Here is a 19,035-nt window from a genome sequence, read left to right on the forward strand (position 1 = left end):
AAAATAATTAGTAAACAGATTTTCAAATTAATTACTCTAAAATCTCCAGTACCTATTCAGGCTGAAGTCCCGATTTCCCCCAATTGGTGGTATAAACTTAAAGGTGTTTTGTAAAATATGTTTTATTTGAAACATGAGATTCTAAATTTATCAAACATATTACATTGAATGGTATCATTTTATTTGTTTTCGTTTCTTGTTTTTTTAAAAACAGTTTCGAAGAAATTTTTAAACTTTTGTGGTCATGTCGCTTCACTCACTCACGGATTGCAGACTGGATTTCGCCATGTTAAGTGATGATTGTCTAAGCCCAAGTTGCATAGGAATTGATAATTGGGAATAGAACCAATTCCACCTGAACCAGATTCTCACCACCATGACAGCCGCTCCCATCTGCACCACGCACCAGGGACAAGGAAAAGGATTAGGAAGACGGGAAGCGTTTATGCTCCACTTTTTTAAGGGGGCAAGAGAAAATCTCCACGGTGTCCGCAAGTAAGTTTCACTTGGAGTTGGGCGGTTTTTGGGAATGGTATAAAGTCAAGGAAGGGGCTAGGAACTAGTCTACTAGTCAAGAAACTTTTAGGCCGTGTCTTTATGAAAAAAATAATCAATGAAACTTACATAATTTTAATCACACTTGAATAAAAAACGTGGTTGATTTAAAATCCAAAGCACAACAAAGAATCAACATGAATAATTTTTAATGTATAAGCTATTGAAAAAAAACTGTTGTCCTCGATTCTACTCAATTATCAGTATTGAGCGAATTCTAATATTTTGAGCTTAAAAAACAAATATAATGCAAACATAGATTTTACGAATGTTTCAAAAATTTCCCGGGATCCCGGAAATTCCCGGGATTTAAAAAATATTTTTCCCGTTTCCCGGGAAATAAAAAACCCGGGTAATTTGGACGCCCTCCTGTAAAGCAAGTACTGGAAAGATACATCAGAAACTTGTTCTGTTGTCTGCCTATTCAGTCGTTAGGAATGTTGTTTGTTATGAAAAATTGCTTCTAAATATTTAATTTAAATAGAGTCATCCCACAAATTTGAAACACTCACAAGTTACCTACAAAATACTATGTAGTATTTTGATAGTATCAAGCAAACGGAAACTTTACTATTTTTAGGAACTTAGGGTAAATTCTCGTATGTTTGGCAGGTTAAGCTCTCGCTCCTAACCCCATCCAATTTGCTGTTTTTCACTATTTAAAAAACTAATTTTGCAAAACTTTTTATAGAAACTTGCTTGCTCACTTCTTATTGAGCTATTTATCACTGGATTACAGTTGAAAACGCTTTTAATTAGCTTTAATTGAATGTCAAAGTCGTGACCTGCCAACATTAGAGGCACGCTGGAATTAGATGCTGTTCCCCTAGTTTATAGAGTTCCATAAAAAAAAAGTCGAAATCGTTAGTACAGAATGACATGTAACAACAAGAATAATTGGATTACAGAGATATTGGGTGGAACAGTTCTTATTTTGCATTACATGATTTTTTATTTGAACAAAGCAAGATTCACAAAACACCATAGCCATGAAGTCTAAGTATCATCACCCAAAGTGCCCATCGCTGTAGATTTTCATGTGCCAAATCGCGAAAAATCCGTCTCCCGCTTCCGTTTGCACAACCACGTGCACCTTCCACAGCCCAGTCGGGGCGTAGTCGGAAAACATCTGCGGAACCAGCAAGTGGTTGCTTATGTTGGCCACCCTCGGCTCAACCGGACACTCTCCAACGCGTATGGTGTTCGTCACGGCGCTCCTGTAGTACTGTTCATAGTTTGGCCAGGTGTTTTTGGTAAAGTCACACATCCCGGACGGCGGGATTTTCATCGGGTAGTAATTGAACTGCTGGTTTCCGAGCGGACTGTGGAAAAAGTCCAGCTTGATCTGGGTGAAGTGACATATTTTAACCATTATCAACTAAATTAACCTCTTTCAATTTTACCTTGTAATCATTGGTCAACGGTTTCTTGAGATCAATCTCGCCATCGAGAGCAGCCGTGGTGCGGTTCACTTTTCGCACGCGTGTGCGAAACTCAACCGTATCGGTACCGTTGATCTGCTCAAAGGACTCGTACATCACTTCGATCGCTTCCAGCGAATTTGGATAGAGCAAAAAGGTGAACAGAACTATCCCCGCAAGACCGAACTTTGTGCGCTGCACAGACATTGCTAGGTTGGATGGGATTGAGGGAAGTTGCTTTGAAAAAATCGATTTAAACTATTTTAGTTCTAACGAGCTTGCCACACGAAACTATGATCAATCTGTTGATTTCCCATTGGACACAAATTCGATTGCGCGTGGAAATAATTGAACATATTGACAACAACACGTGTATTATTGGGGTGTAATAACAAAATCTTTTTTTCCAACACAGCAATTTTCCGGTTCCTAAACAACTCCCCAAAATTTGGGAACGATTGGTCATGCCTCCGCAAAGGATTTTTATTTTTTAAGTTTATTTTCACTCAACTTTTCCCGAATATGGACCACCGAGAAAGAGAAGTTGGGCTAGTGACTTTTTTTTGCGATTTCGCGTAATCCGTGAAATTTGCCCTGGGCCGTGAAATAAGGTAAATACCACGAAGTTTGAAATAATTTATTGTCAAATAGCTATTGAGTGTATTTTTGCATTGATTTTTAAAATTCAAGCAATCCATATACCTAAACTATTTTGAAATAATTAAATTGTAATTTAAATTTTGGAGGGCTGAATTTATTTTTTGAAAATATTTTTCTAGTTTATGGTGGGAAACTGATTTTTATTATCGTACGAAAATTATAAGCTAATTTTTGAAATTTTGATTTCAGGCCTGAAAGGGTTAAGTATAGTTGTTTAGGATGTGCTTTGTTATAATTATATTAAAGCAAAATACATTTTGAAAATTTCATTGAAATTTGCAGGGTGACCACTTAAGATCAGTAGTGCGGTGCCTGTGTGGACGCGCAGTCCTGTTTTTTCGTGTTATTTTCCGTCTCTTTTGTGTCGCTGTTCGAGTGCATGGGGTGATTGGATTTCTTCTGATTCGTGTTGTTTTCATCTCTTTTGTATCGCTGTTTGTGTGCATGGGATGATTGGTCTTCTTCTTCTTCTTTTTTCTTTATTTTTAGTTCGCGCGTTCGTTGGCCAATGAGTTTATTTTTGTTCTCTTTACATAGTTTTCGATAGAAACGATCCGAATTCTTTTTTTTTTTCGAGACAAGCAAGTCGTATTGCTGGATTAAGTCCTTTCTATATCATCGATGATCGGAAGGCACGCCGACGAATATGTTTTAAGGCTTATGATATAAAATCATTTTAATGAATAAAGCCCTTCTTACATCACCGTTGATCGGAAGGCACGCCGACGAAGAATTTCTGGAGGATCGCGGTCGAATTAACACTATATTTAAAATTCTAGATAGCTATCTTTCGGATTCGATTGTGAGTAGCGGGACTTCGCGGTTACTATGCAACGTGTTTTTTGGAGTCTTTTTATATTTTATATTTATAAGTCCTTCTTTTATCATCGTTGATAGGAAGGCACGCCACCGATTAAGTTCGTTTAAGTTATTGTTTTAATTTCATTACAATCGGTTACGTGGTGTCCTGTTTTCTTTTCGTTTATATTCGTTGATCGTAATAATTTATTCCAACTGGCAGCTTTAGTATTAACTCATCTACTATTTTTGACATTTGCTCGCGTTATCTTAATTGTACCAACAGTAAAAATATACTGATAAGTCCAGCCCATAGCACTACCGCTCGGTTGGCACGCGTTCGATTAAAACAAACTTTTTAAATAATCAATTATTTATCTTTCCGCAGCCGGCTGCCTAAGATTTAAAATTTCAACCGATAAACAAAATGCTCATGGTCACATCACTGCCACTCGTGAATCCTGACCTCATACCCATCTACTAACCCCCTCAAAACTCATGTGATACTTTGTCGGAGATGCAGTCGATTGGGCGGTCTCTATCACTCAAGTATCGAACTAACATTCCCATCCACTTCCCCGTGACCCTACCACTGGTCGTGGCCGGCGCCGGTATTGATCAGCATTATAGGGGCCTTTGAGAAGTTGCGAAGCGAGGAAAGATAGCACCCACTTATCTTCCACGGCTCGTGGATGTAACTTCTGGAGGTCCTGGTCAATAACGGAGTAGCAACTGCGGGTGGGCACCTATGCTTTTAAATTTGCAGGGTGACCACTTAAATCACATTTTCAATTTCCGACATTTCCAGAAATTAAAAAAATAGGCATTTCTTATCAAAAGAATGATTTTAAACAAAAAAAATCTTTATAAAAAAAGTGTCGTGATCGTGGTGTAGGGGTAAGCGTGGTTGCCTCTCACCCAGCCGGCTTGGGTTCGATCCCAGACGGTCCCGGTGGCATTTTTCGAGACGAGATTTGTCTGACCACGCCTTCCGTCGGATGGGGAAGTAAATGTTGGCCCCGGTCTAGCCTAAAGGGTTAGGTCGACAGCTCAATCCAGGTGTAGGAGTCGTCTCCCATGGTCTTGCCTATTTTTGGGAATTTTATTGTCTTCTAGAAAGTAGTTGGGCTTGCCAATCCAAGCAACTTTGTCGAAGACATCAAAATTTTATCTCGTAATCTACGCCTTCTATGACCAAATTTATAGAAAGCATCTGAGCAAACCTTCAAAAATCAGTTTTTTGAACGTGGCATTTCAGGGTTAAGTTTTAGAGAGAAGTGATATTTGGAGCACTTTTAGAGCTCTAAAAAACGAATTTTTTTTTATTTTTTGACATGTCAATTTGGACTTAAGGGTCAAAAGTTACAGCCATTTTAAGGCAAAAAAGATGCAAGCCAAATTTTAAGCACCAAGTTGCAGAGGAGATCTAGCACTACAATCGCTGAAAAAATCTCAGGGGTGTTTTTCTTTATACTCGAGATATATTCATTTGAAAAGGAAAACCATATAGGACCACCCTAACGAAATTCGAAAATTGTTTAAATATATATATTTTTTTCATGTAATTTTGCCCGCTGAAACTGAATTTGTCCTCAGAATTGAGCCAAAGTGTCGAAAAATCGATTTTTTGGTCATAATTTGGGTTTAGATGATAATTTTACTGTAGTGAAGGAACCATACATTAAAAGTAAGTTACTAAAGAAAAATTAACAGAATTTAATATAAAAAATGTACAAAATATAAAAAAGTTATTCAAGAAAATAATTTTCCAACGAGTATGCTCGGGTATCCCAACTTTTCCCGAATTTTTGAAAAAAAAATCGCAAATTTCCGACTTTTTCCGTTTTTTTCACGAATTTTGGCGAATTCCCGATTTCTCGATTTGACTGGCCACCCTGAATTTGGATAGCTGTAATTTTACTTTTTTTTGCAGTAAATTGCCAACTTTTTCCGTTACTTTTCTGAACACAGTCATTCAAAAACAACACATTTTTGCGTTGATTTTAAGCAGATTTTAGAGTACCATGAAATTGTCGTAAAATTTCCAATTTTGGCATGCCGTAAAAAATTTTTTTTTCGTGAAAAAACACTGGCCCTAAAGAGAATCATAAATTTACTAAACGATGCAAAATGAAGATAAGACTAATTTTGCTGTGAAGATTAGACTGACTTGCTCCATTGACATTTTTGTCAAGAGGGTAAATATTACAATCGAATTACTTGTCATAGAGAAGCATGATCATGTAATTTAACAAACAAAAACAAACGTCAATGTTCCTTCAAATCTCCGAGGAAAATTACATATCGAAACTACAGTCCAGACTCGATAATCCGAAGGCCTTGGAAAAATTTCACTTCCGATAATCTAATCACGATTTTTTACGTTGTTTTTTTTTTTAATTTTGAGCTTTAGAATTTTCAAATCCAAGATGGCGGCTAAAATGGCGGTGTAGATATAATGAAAAAAATAAATATTTTTTTTTAATTTTATAGACAATCAACCATTAAAAATTTGAATCAAATTGAGTCGCAGAGCTCGAATTTGATGTTAAAAGTTCGAAAAAAAATTCGAGCCAAAGAGAACATCAAGGAATGAAGAGCATGCATTTTGAAAGGACTGAAAAATGATCGATAGATGGAGAAATATTGAGATAGCGAAGATCTACAAGCAGATAGTCGACTTTACTTACGTCGAGGTCAATTAAATTCCAATCAATACTCAAAGCAAACAAACTTTATTAGCCCCCCATTTCAAAAGTATCCATTTTGCAGCAGCTTCATTTGTATAACCACCGTAAAGCCCTCTCCAGCTTCGTTATAGCAGTGTATTATTGCCTTCCACAACCCTGTCGGAACGTACGAGTTCAGCATCCCGTCGTTAGCCACCACATTCCCAAATATCATGGTCCTCGCCTCCACAGGACATTCGTCCACGCGAATCAAATTCTCCACGTAGTCCCGGAAGAACCCCACGAAATCCGGCCAGGTTTCATGCGTGATAATGCACACCGACTTTGGGGCAATCTTCATCGGGTAGTGGTTGAACTGATTGTTCCCTCTTGGACTGTGGAACAACTGGACACCGATCTGGAAGATTGAGTGAAATCATTGTGACAGCTTGGATCACTTTGGTATCACTTACAGTGAAGTCATCGGTGACCGGTTTCTTCAGCAGTACCTCTCCAGTGAGGATGGACGTTGTACGGTTGAGCTTTCGAACCCTCAAATTGAACTCGGCAAAATCAGTGCCATTGATTTGCTCAAAATAATCGTAGTGCAATTCCCGAGTTCCGCAAGAAAGTCCCAACAAGCTGAACAAGATTGCGCACATCAAAACTGTTCCCATGTTGATGGTTTGGCCATGCACGTTAGATGTCAACAGTGGCAGGAATCGAACTAAGCTTGTTTCTCTGATTTTACTCGTGTTTTATGACAGATAACTGCCAGGCCGTAATGTGTTTGTTCAATATCGTATCTCAGTCAATTAATTTGTTAGCTGATTACTAAGCAATACTTATGTAACAAAAATTGTTACATTGTGCATGTGTCAGAAGATTTTAGTACATTGATATCTCTGTAATTTTAATGCTGCAAAAGATTCTAAATTACAGACATAATTGATTATGAATTAACAGTTTAGAAAAGAACAGTACTCTGTTCAATTCGTTCCCAAAAAAGCTAAACCTCTAAAACTTATTTCATTCCCCCAAACAACTTGGAAGAGACCACATGTTAACCCTGCTAGAGCAGACTGTCCAACCAGTCAGCCAGCCAGCCCGCAAGACTGAGGCGGACTGTAAAGCGTTTTAGAAAGTCAAAGCAATTAGCGTGTCTTTGAACTTTTGGTACGCGCTGCGGCAGTCAGCAGCACCAGAGAGAGAGAGGTAACCCATTACCAACCGGCAGCAGTTCCGTCGCGGTCGTCGCCTTGGTCGAACTCTGTACCATACAAAGACACTGAAATAACTTCATAGAGAGGTGCTTCGGAACTCTCTACGACCGACCGAATCCAGAATGGATACAGAGTTTGCTAATTACCGGTAATTACGACACGCGGCAAGATGACAGAAAGCGAACAGGTTAAAGTTTTATCACCAACTTCAATCTACCTCTGGCTGTCTGTCGGACTGTTTTTCTTCAGATTTGTGTGTTTATCTAAGACAGCTTTAAACTGCTGCCGGTTGGCAGCGGGTGTTATCTGGGCGAAGGGGGATGATGTTCCGTTGCACGTCAGTCAGTCAACGCAACGGGTTAGGTTACCTCCTCTAGCAGCATGCTTCAAAAGCTGGGAGACCAGATGATTAGCTTACCTGGAAGGGAGAAGAGAAAGAGAAAAAAAAATGCAGTGGTTAATCAACTATCGTGGTGCAGAGTGACTTTATTTGAATAGCGGATTATTGGCACTCGTCGCGGCATCGCGATTTACGACCGGGGTTTTCAATAACCTCGGGAGAGAAACAAGGAAGCGCGTAGGATATTTTAATAAAATAAATGCAGCGTCAAGCTGCTCCGGCGGCAGCAGATGCAATTGGCCTCACAATTATGCAAATAGACTTGCGCAAGTTTCTATATTGGCGCTTGGGATAGCGCAGGGCTTCCCCGGTAACCGGCGGCGCAGGTATTGAAAACGCGGAAGCCTTTCGGGCCTGCTGCTTCGGCGAACACTTATGACGAAAGGGAAAATACATGCAATGTCATTGTTTGAGTAAATTTGTTGTGTTACAGGTTTAAAGAAGTGAAATTGACTATAAGCTTCTTTATGTTATCGATTTTTTGTTTAGGATTTGGCGATAATTTCATTTTATATTCAAAGGAAGTCCATCCAGAGTCTTGACGAATGCCATTGGAAACTTGCTGAAATCATCACGATATAATATCAAGGAGGCCATTCAAATCCCACATTTTTCCCGACTTTTCCAGAATCTCAAATAATAGGAATTTGTTACCCAACAAAATATTGCAATGGTCGAAGCCTTGAGTCAGGGGTATTAAAAAACACCCAAAAAACAAAAACTGAAAATTTGGTTTATTGGATCTTTAACAAAAAAAACTCCAGATCTTTATTTAAAAAAAAAAGTGGATAAAAAAAAGGTAAAATAACTCTGTCTAAAAAGTTTTGTTTGATAAAAAAAAACTTAAATTATGATAACAGTAGGGTTTCCTTTTTTATTCGAAATATTTAGGAATTCGTGTAAAAATACGTTTTTATTAAGCTTCCTTAATTTTTTATTCTGTAGATTTTGATATTCAATTAAGAATCAATGCTGGTTTATCAAATTGTAAATATTTGATTTTGTTTTCAATGCAAATGTATTTTTTTTTGAAAAAGCTTTATGATATTTTTCTTTCCATTTTAATCATTTAAAAAATGACAAAAAAAATATTTTTCAGTCAAGTATGCTCGAAATTTCCGAGGTTTTTAACAAAGAATCCCAAATTCCCGATTTTCAGCGAATTTTGGCGAATTAACGACTTTTTCCAACATCATGCCACTGAATTCGACAACAAAGAAAACAAAAAAATAGTAATATTCATCAGGAAATGGTGACAGATTTTGTGTCAAAATAATGTGTAATATTACATCAGGAATTGGTGAATTTTTATGAGTTTGCGATGAATTTCAGGTTCAGGTTAAATTTTTACACATTTTTGAGCAATATGTTTATGATCTCTAGAAGGCATACACATAGATTTATGAAAAAGACAAAAGTTGTTATTTTTCAGAGCATTCTAAAGGAAGAATCCCAGAAGCTACCCTGGGAATTTGAGCCCATTTGGTTAAGGTTTAATGGTTCCAGTTTTGATTTAAGGGGTTACATACATGTAGAAAATCACAAAATTTCATGTTTCAGAAAATTTATTCAATCCACTTAAAATATGATTTTCAATCACTCCTAAAAGTTTCATGAAGATATTCCATGATTGAACTGAGTAAGAGATGATTTACGCTCAAAATTTTGCCATGTGCAAAGCGAACTGTCAAACTTTGTGAGCGTTTTTCTCTAAACGCCGAGTTGATTTACGGGTGCCATGATATCTCGAGATGTGATGGACCAAACTGGCTGAAATTTGAGGTGAAGACTTGCAAGACATATTTCGTGTGCATGACGAGCCCGATTTTGAAATTTTGCATTTTTAAAAAATACAAAAATCAAAAACTGACGATTTTTTATATGAAAAACACAGAAATATTTTTATCTTTTTTTCAAATATTTTTTTTGAAAATCGGGCTTCGTCATGCACACAGGACCGGTTTAACGAGGCTTCACCAAAATTTTGAGCCGATTTGGTCAAAGCAGTGTTGAGATATCGTGGCACCTGTTTTTTGAAACTGCTAACATCAAATATCTATATCTCGGCAATTATACAACCAAATGTCTTCAAATTTATTTTGATAATAGTTGAAAATATTTATTTCAAGGGCATTTAAGGGCAAACAGATTTAAAAAAAGTTTAAGTGTGTGCTCAAACCAGAGGCGACGCGTGGCCAAAATGTTTACCTGTTCAAACAATCTTTTTAGTAATTTTCAAGTTTTTTAGCTCAATCATATTTAAAAAATATCTTTTATACATAATAAAAAAAATTAGATGATGAGTATAATTGTTGTGAGAGCTGTTGATCACATGATTTTTATTGAAATAGTAACTCTTTCAAATTACAGCAAATATTATTGTTCAAGAAGTGTAAAATTGAAATCCTTTTTACATTATAGTTTTCTATAATTAGCTTGTTTTGTAAATAAAAAAACTAAATCAAAACTTGAGGCGTAATCCAACCACAAGTTTTTTCCTGGAGTTTTCTTCAGAATGACTTCTCTTATGTTCCATTGGATTAGATTAGAGCAAAACAAAAAATCATTATTCTCAAATCTCACTAAGCAAACATTCCGGATGTTGACCATTCCAAAACAATTAGGCCATAAACATTGTATTTTACGTTTCTCTTCAAAATCTTCCTAAAAAACTAGAGGGAAAAAATTAATATCGATGAAAATTATGAAAATCTACAAAAAATAAAATAAAATACATCACCATATAAAATTTTCCCAAAAAAATTTAAACGATCAAAACTCAAGAATTCAAACCAAGTACACATTATAACGACAGTTTTATTTTGATTTTTGTTTTTGGACAAACAACATGTAAAGGAAATTATTGTATGCTTGGTAGGTTAAAGATTTTGTTCTATTTTCTTCCAAATTATTTTGCAAATCTGTCGATGAACGTGCTTGCTCACTTTTAACTGAGCTATTTATTACTTTATTTCAGTTAAAAACGCTTTTTGGAAGCAACATGCCATTCTACTATTTATAACAATTTAAAAAAGTTTTACAAAAATATTTGAGCGAACACGTTAAATCGTCTTAGAATCATGGAACAGCCAAGCGCATTCGTATCCATAAAGCTCTCAATGAAAATCTAACGTGCACTGAAAATTCTCCCAAGCAGCCGCCAACCTGTTCGTATTTCTCCATGCACGAGTTCCCATACAACGCATCCAAAAATACACAGAAAGACTCCCATATTTGTACACGCTGGACGGTATGAATGTGGTAGTTCAGGGTGTGCATGAAAGCTTTTGCACAGTCGACATAAAAGCGCGCGAGCCGAGACGCGAGCAGGGAGAGAGCAAAGTTCAAAGAGAGAGAGAAAAACTCCAGATCTGCTCGTGTCTCGGCTCGCGCGCTTTTATTTCTTTATTTAACTGTAGATAAAAGTTTTTGAATAAACATTTTTAATCTATTTCATTTTAACTTTTGAATATTTTTAATCTGTTCACTTTTTCCCCCAAAGAACCTTAAGCGCGCACACCGTCAAACGGGATCATACCGAACTGTAAAATTTTCTTGGGGGGTCACGAAAAGAACACGCAACACTTCTTGACCGCGTTCCTTCCGATCTGCATACTTAGCTTAAGGGGTTACATACATGTAAATCGGCAAAAATTTCAGAGGTTGGTTTGAGCCAGAGGCGTCGCGTCCACCTGTTCAACCTGTTCATAGGACAGGTGATCATTTTGATTTCTTATTAAAGAAAGAATTAAAATATGTTCATCAAAATAATTGAACGAACACGCCAACTCTTCTTGGAACCATGAAGTAGCCAAGCGCATTCGTATCATAGAGCGTCAATGAAAATTCTCCCAAGCAGAAGCATAAATAAAGAAAACAATAATTTTGAATTTCTTTAAAAAAGTAGAAAAAAAAAAAACTTAAAAAAATTAAAATTATGAAACTATGAAATTATGAAATAATGAAATAAGGAAATCAGGAAAATAAGAAAGAGAACATGAAAAAAAGTGACATTACGAAATTAGGAAATTAGGACATTATGAAACTATGAAAATATGAAATTATAAAATTAGGAAATTTGGAAATTAAGAAATAAGGATATTAGGAAACTAGGAAATCAGGAGGTTAGGAAGCTAGTAAGTTAGGAAATTAAGAAACAAGGAAATTTGGAATTTACGAAGTTAGGATGTTAGGATGTTAAGAAATTAGGAAATTATGATATTAGGAAACTAGGAAATAAGGAAATCAGGAAACTAGAAAATTAGGAAGTTAGGAAATTAGGAAATAAGGAATTTAGTAAATTAGGAATTTAGGAAATTAGGTATTTGGGAAATTAGGTAATTAGGAAATTAGGAAATTATAAAACAAGGCTGGTAGAAATGCTTATTTTTTTTCTTAATTTTTTAAATTCTTAAATTGTTAAATCTTAAATTCTTAAATTCTTAAATTCTTAAACTCTTAATTTTTTATTTATTTATTTTCTAAATTTTATTTTTTAAGTTCCTAAATTTTCAAATTCCTTAACTCCACATTTTTAATTCTGGAATATCGAGATTTTTGAATTTTTGAAATATTATAGTTTTTAATTGTTAGAATTTCGGATTTTTCGTAAAAAAGCATTTTCGAAATTCTATGCTTGAGATTTTTAAACTTTTTGAATTAGAGGGGGGAGGGGGGGGCAAAACGTGGTTTATGGATGGTCCCATAAAACGTTTGTAAGTCACATTCAAGAAGTAATTTTTTTTTCATCAAAATATATTGCAAACAAGCACCGCGCCACGACGACCGTGACCGTTTCTTGGGCGTTTTTTTTTTTTTGTATGGAGTTTTACGTTCCTTCCGATCTGCGTATCAGTCTTTAAAGTGTTCGCTTCGCTTCAAGACGGTGATTTTAGCGGATTGCAGCCTGGATTTCGCCATGTAGATATGATGATTTTCAGGTTGGCTTGGAATAATTCCAATTATGGATATTTGGGAATAAAATCAATTCCACCCGAACCAGATTTTCAACACCATATGACAGCCGTTCGTTGCCGGCCGCTCCCATCTCCACCGCGCACCAAAAACAAGGAAAAGGATTTGGAACATTCCCCTTTTTAGGGCGATGAAGGAAAATCTCTACGGTATACCCAAACATTGTTTTCAAATAACGGTTAAATTCTAACAAGTCTGTATCAACTGACCTATATAAGTGTTCTAAATTTATATAGCAAAGAACTAGTCCAGCCTTAAACTTTCACATGATAATTGCTCCAGAGACCCAGCCGCGCGGGTTGCACAATCTCGGACACCACCCATGAAAACCCAGCCCAGCGTGCAAGCGAAGGGGTAGGACTACTTGCTAAGAGCGAAAGTTTTTTGGTTTTGTTTTTGTTTTGTTTGCGCGGCGCGGCCCAGGAAAGCAAAAGTGAAACCTCTCTCTCTCTCTCGTTTACTTCTAATTTGAATTGGACGGTGAGGTCTTATCCGCTATCGTTATTGGCGATTGCGCTATTTCTTTTTTCTATTCGGGTTTTGTTTATGTGCACCTCCGGTAGTTATTGTTGCTAACTGCCATTAAGTTACCACAATGTTGTATCGGAGGAAAGTGTTCCGGTTTTACGCTTTTGGCTCTTTTTGGGTTTCGCCAACATCCGGGGCACACTTTAGTTGCGCCACGTACGATAAATTGAGGTCATCCTTGTTGATCGTAGAACAGTAGTATGAATTTTGAAAATTTGTATCTCATTGATATGGATATGGAGGCTTGTGCCAAAATTATTCAAATTGTTCGACAGACTGTTGATTCAGCCGAAAAATATCTCCGCAAATTGAATAAACATTCGATTACAGCACACACGCCTCAACCTAATAGAAATTCAAATCACTCTCATTTGCTGTTGCTGCTGCAAGTGAGGAAGACCTGGTCTACCGAAATTTGCCAGTGCACGGTGTTACAACACTCTCCGCATAAATTTACTCCTTTTTATGAACACGCACTGGTGTAACTCTCCTTGGGGTGTAATTTAAGCAGCAGATAAGCACATCAGTCGGGTCATATGCGTTGATTTATTACAATGATGCAAGTCAGTTTTGCTATCGTGAAAATTCTTCAAAAAAGGCTCTTTTTTTGGAAATAACTCAATGGACTTCTGTTACGAAATCGAAGCCCCCCAAAAAATACTCAGAGGTCGCCCGTTTTGGAACATTCATCAAAAACGATTACCGTCGTCGTCGTCGCTGAGATTCGATAATTTAATTGCTGAGGATTCTGCTTTGGGCTATCATTATAAGCTCCGCACAACGCAACTCACTTTCATTTTTCGTTACTTTGCTGCATGACTGATGTCTCCTCGCTGGTTGTTGGTCGGTCAGATATGGAAACGATTTTACTTCATTTTTGGGGTGTGTCTGTGGCTGCCGGCGGTGTGCACGGCACGTAACATCACGATGGTCTTCTGGGTGTTAATTGGTGAATGGTTTATGGCTGGAAATCGATTTGTCAGTCGCGATTGCTACCGGTTTGTTCCGGATAAGTTGTACTTTTTTTGAAATCCTAACTTTCTAGAGATAGTGATAGATAATTCTGAACCGATAGTAGTCATAGGACAAACTAGTATAAAGCTGTACTCCTTAAACTATTATTTCTGTAAACACAATTCCCATGGTCAATATCCACAACAAATGGCTACAACCGCTGTTCATTGTTAACATCGTCAATAAAACTGCTAAATTGCCGTGACTCGAACGACTTTTGTTATTGAGTAAGACTTGGAGCGTTGCTTCCTAGAGAGACTGTAACTACAACTTGAGCATCAAACAAAAAGGGTGACCGGACCATGAACACGTGTTGTTTGTTAGGTGAAAGCGCCACATTTTATTCCCTTACCAGAAGAGGATTAGTCCGGACTTAAAGTAGGTATCGAAATATTACCTTCCTTCATGAAGTATTAAACCTATTCTACTGTGTTCAAAGACTATCCTATTTATGGAGCCACGGACTCGCTCGCGAATCGCTTAAGCTGTCGTAATCTAATTTGAAGAAAGTGTTGCTGGCCGCGGCTTGCTTGCTTGCTTGCACGATGAACGGACCGTGGAGAATCGCGTTGTTGTCGTCGTCGTCGTCGCAGCCAGAACTGGGCCACTTGCCAGTCTATCTCTCTAGTCCTGTGTACCGCGCGTACGTTTTACGTAAGGGAACAAGATTTTATCGATCAACCGAATTGGCGCGCTCAGCGACTTTAATCGACTGTGCCCACCAAATGACCATCATCATCTCGGCACGACTTCATACGAGAAGAGTTGGGAAACTCGGGCCGGGACCGACTTACCCTTTCTTCATCTTCTCCCGCAATTTGGCGGACTTAGATCGGGGTCACGTGATTGGCACTTTAGTCTCGCTTCATGAGCTGAATCTATCGATTGTCTGGAAGTCGAGTCGTGTCGAGGGGGATCGCGATGGAGTCGTCACACGCGCAAGGAAGAGGGAGAAAGTTGCGCCCGGCTGTCGGATTAATATTAAAAGCTGATTAACGAGGTCCCGGTGGGGCTTCAAGTGGTGATGCATGGCACTTTTGCTTCTAGCAATTATCATACGCGAGCTGGGAGCGTTGTTGATAAGTGTGTTTATAGCTGGAAGTTGATCACACCATCGTTTCAACAACCAGTTCTGTTTCATATAGAAAAAAAAATAAAAAACAATCGTGGTTTTTATCTGTATAACTCAGAAGCAACTCAAAGTTTAGATAACACTATTTAAGATGTTTGTTCACTTTCGGATAAGCTATGTATTACTTGATCTCAGTTAAAACTTCTATCTGGAAGCGGAATTTAAGCTTCATAACTTATCTGTCAATACACGGTACCTGATGGATGGTATTACGAGCCGTTTATTTTTTTTTTTTTAATTTATATTTATTCAAATTTCTTTTCCATGTACATTCATTCAGTTAAAATATTATTGAGTGTCCAATCACAAACGATGACTTTTCACCTCAATTTTAAATACTAGCAACTTTCATTTATTCATGAAATATTGTAGCTTTCGCTATTCAGTGATTTCAAATGTAGGAGGTCCTACATGTACAAAAGGGAAAAGGGATACCTTAAAACTAACTTATAAACTATATAAAGAGCGGATCAATGCAGCTGAAGACTGCAATGATTTTTTGTCGAAATGCATCAATTATCTTATTGGACATAACATCCAAAGTGTCAACTTCGGCTAATTGATGAACCAGGGAGGAAGTTTCAGAATCATTTTCAGAATTTTGTTCTGAATCCTCTGAAGTTTTTTCTTCCTGGTTAAGCAACAGCTTGTCCAGATCGGCACGGCATAAAGCATGGCAGGTCTGAAAATTTGTTTATAAATTAAGAGTTTATTCTTGAGACAAAGTCTAGAATTCCTGTTTATAAGTGGATACAAACATTTAATATATTTGTTACATTTAACCTGGATACTTTCAATGTGATCCTTGTAAGTAAGGTTTTTGTCAAAACCAAGTCCAAGATATTTCACTTGATCCTCCCACTTTAAATTTACCTCATTCATCTTTATAATGTGATGACTTTTTGGTTTAAGAAAATCAGCCCTTGGTTTGTGAGGGAAAATAATAAGTTGAGTTTTGCAGCATTTGGAGTAATTTTCCATTCTTTCAAATAAGAATTGAAAATATCCAAGCTTTTGTAATCTTCTTGTGATGACACGAAGGCTTCTGCCTTTGGCGGAGATGCTTGTGTCATCAGCAAAAAGTGATTTCTGACATCCTGGGGGCAAATCAGGCAAGTCAGAAGTAAAAATATTGTATAAAATTGGACCCAAAATGCTTCCTTGAGGGACGCCAGCACGTACAGGTAGTTGATCAGATTTGCTATTCTGATAACATACCTGCAGAGTACGATCCGTCAAATAATTTTGAATAATTTTCACGATATAAATCGGAAAATTAAACCTTTTCAATTTCGCAATCAAACCTTTATGCCAAACACTGTCAAATGCTTTTTCTATGTCTAGAAGAGCAGCGCCAGTAGAATAGCCCTCAGATTTGTTGCTTCGAATTAAATTTGAAACTCTCAACAACTGATGAGTAGTTGAATGCCCAAGGCGAAATCCAAACTGCTCATCAGCGAAAATTGAATTTTCATTAATGTGCGTCATCATTCTATTAAGAATTATTCTTTCGAATAATTTACTAATAGATGAAAGCAAACTAATGGGCCGATAGCTTGAGGCTTCAGCAGGATTTTATCCGGTTTCAAAATCGGAATTACTTTGGCATTTTTCCAACTACTGGGAAAATATGCCAAATCAAAACATTTGTTGAAAATTTTGACCAAGCAACTTAAAGTTGCTTCTGGTAATTTTTAATTAAAATGTAAAAATGCCATCCTCACCAGGGGCTTTCATATTTTTAAATTTTTGATAATAGATTTTATTTCATTCAGATCCGTATTAAAAACTTCATCTGATGAAAATTCTTGTTCAACAATATTCTGAAATTCTATTGAAATTTGATTTTCAATAGGACTCAAAACATTCAAGTTGAAATTATGAGCACTCTCAAACTGCTGAGCAAGTTTTTGAGCTTTTTCCCCATTATTTAATAGAATATTATCACCATCTTTTAAAGAAGGGATGGGTTTTTGAGGTTTCTTAAGAACCTTTGAAAGTTTCCAAAAAGGTTTGGAATAAGGTTTAATTTGTTCGACATCTCTTGCGAACTTTTCATTTCGCAGGAGAGTGAATCTGTGGTCAATAACCTTTTGCAAATCTTTTTGAATTCGCTTCAGTGCAGGATCACGAGAACGTTGATACTGTCTTCGGCGAACATTTTTCAGACGAATCAGAAGCTGAAGATCGTCATCAATAATGGGAGAATCAAATTTGACTTGGACTTTTGGAATAGCAATATTCCTAGCATCCAAAATTGCATTAGTTAAAGATTCCAAGGCTGAATCAATATCAGCTTTGATTTCTAAAACAAAATCATGATTTCAATTATTCTCAATATGATGCTGATACCTGTCCCAATTAGCTTTGTGGTAATTAAACACAGAACTATTGGGTCTGGTAACTGCTTCATGAGAAAGTGAAAAAGTTACTGGAAGATGATCAGAATCAAAATCAGCATGAGTCACTAAAGGACCACAATACTGACTTTGATTTGTCAACACCAAATCAATTGTTGATGGATTTCCAACAGAAGAAAAGCAAGTTGGCCCATTCGGGTATAAAACCGAATAAAGACCAGAAGTACAATCTCTGAACAGAATTTTACCATTGGAATTTACTTTTGAATTATTCCAAGATTGGTGTTTGGCATTAAAATCACCGATGATCAAAAATCGAGATCTATGCCGAGTAAGTTTATTCAAATCCCCTTTGAAATAATTTTTATTTTCCCCAGTGCACAGTGGTCCAGATCGCAAAATTAAGTGGAAAATGGATTTTTCGAAAAATGGTTAAGTTTTGGAGCTTTGGTGTCTTCAGAAGAGTTGTTGCATATAGAAAGGGGCAACTTTTGGTTTGGTTGAAAATTAAGGTGGTTCACGATTAGGGTGATTTTGGAAATCTAACTTTACAGGAATATTTTTGGGATTTTTTTCGTTTTCTAGAAAGTTGACGGGCTTGCCAATCCAAGCAACTTTGTCGAAGACACCAAAATTTTATCTCGTAATCTACGCCTTCTACGACAAAATATATAGAAAGCATCTGAGCAAACCTTCAAAAATCAGTTTTTTTAACGTGGCAATTCAGGGTTAAGTTTTAGAGAAAAGTGGTATTCGGAGCACTTTTAGAGCTCTAAAAAACAAACATTTTTATTATCTGACAAGTCAATTTGGACTTAAGGGTCAAAAGTTACAGCGATTTTAAGGTAAAAAAGATGCAAATTTAAAACTTAAATATCTCAAAAAGGCGCAAGCCAAATTTTAAGCACTAGGCTGCATTTGAAAGAAGAGATCCAGTTCTACAAACGCTGAAAAAATCTCAGGGGTGTTTTTCTTTAAACTCGAGATATCTTCATTTGAAAAAGTCTAATTTTCAAGGGAAAACCTTATGGGACCACCCTAACGAATTTCGAAAATTGTCCAAATATATGTTTTTTCATGTAATTTTGCCCGCTAAATCTGAATCTGCCCTCAGAATTGACCCAAAGTGTCGAAAAATCGATTTTTGGTCATATTTTGGGTTTCCATGTAAAATTATCATTTAAACCAAAAATATGACCAAAAATCGATTTTTCGACACTTTGGGAGGGCAGAGATTCAGATGGAAAAATATATTTGGACAATTTTCGAAATTCGTTAGGGTGGTCCCATAAGGTTTTCCC

At 36.7% G+C, this 19,035-nt stretch overlaps 3 protein-coding genes across 8 annotated transcripts in view; all 3 read right to left on the minus strand.

The window, feature by feature from the left end:
• LOC6051106 (F-box/WD repeat-containing protein 11) overlaps positions 1-19,035 on the minus strand; it is a 68,855-nt gene that overhangs the window by 40,087 nt on the left and 9,733 nt on the right. The gene's annotated exons all lie outside the window — the stretch shown is intronic.
• On the minus strand, positions 1,447-2,187 carry LOC6052045. Its single transcript, XM_001868342.2, has 2 exons — positions 1,959-2,187; positions 1,447-1,900 (listed from the first exon to the last, which is right to left on the minus strand). The coding sequence occupies exons 1-2, from the start codon at positions 2,181-2,183 to the stop codon at positions 1,562-1,564; spliced, it is 564 nt and encodes a 187-aa protein (XP_001868377.1). The 5' UTR covers positions 2,184-2,187; the 3' UTR covers positions 1,447-1,561.
• Positions 6,149-6,871, minus strand: LOC6051109. Its single transcript, XM_001867559.2, has 2 exons — positions 6,577-6,871; positions 6,149-6,521 (listed from the first exon to the last, which is right to left on the minus strand). Exons 1-2 carry the CDS (start codon positions 6,778-6,780, stop codon positions 6,186-6,188), a joined length of 540 nt encoding a protein of 179 aa, XP_001867594.2. The 5' UTR covers positions 6,781-6,871; the 3' UTR covers positions 6,149-6,185.

This window comes from Culex quinquefasciatus, chromosome 3, assembly GCF_015732765.1.
Source record: "Culex quinquefasciatus strain JHB chromosome 3, VPISU_Cqui_1.0_pri_paternal, whole genome shotgun sequence".
NCBI lineage: Eukaryota > Metazoa > Arthropoda > Insecta > Diptera > Culicidae > Culex > Culex quinquefasciatus.

Bases quoted from the DNA above. Each gene is read 5' to 3' on its own strand.
- LOC6052045 (XM_001868342.2), bottom strand. From the start codon at position 2,183: ATGTCTGTGCAGCGCACAAAGTTCGGTCTTGCGGGGATAGTTCTGTTC. The intron at 1,901-1,958 runs GTAAAATTGAAA...CACTTCACCCAG, and splicing joins CGTTGACCAATGATTACAAG to ATCAAGCTGGACTTTTTCCA.
- LOC6051109 (XM_001867559.2), bottom strand. From the start codon at position 6,780: ATGGGAACAGTTTTGATGTGCGCAATCTTGTTCAGCTTGTTGGGACTT. The intron at 6,522-6,576 runs GTAAGTGATACC...TCAATCTTCCAG, and splicing joins CGGTCACCGATGACTTCACT to ATCGGTGTCCAGTTGTTCCA.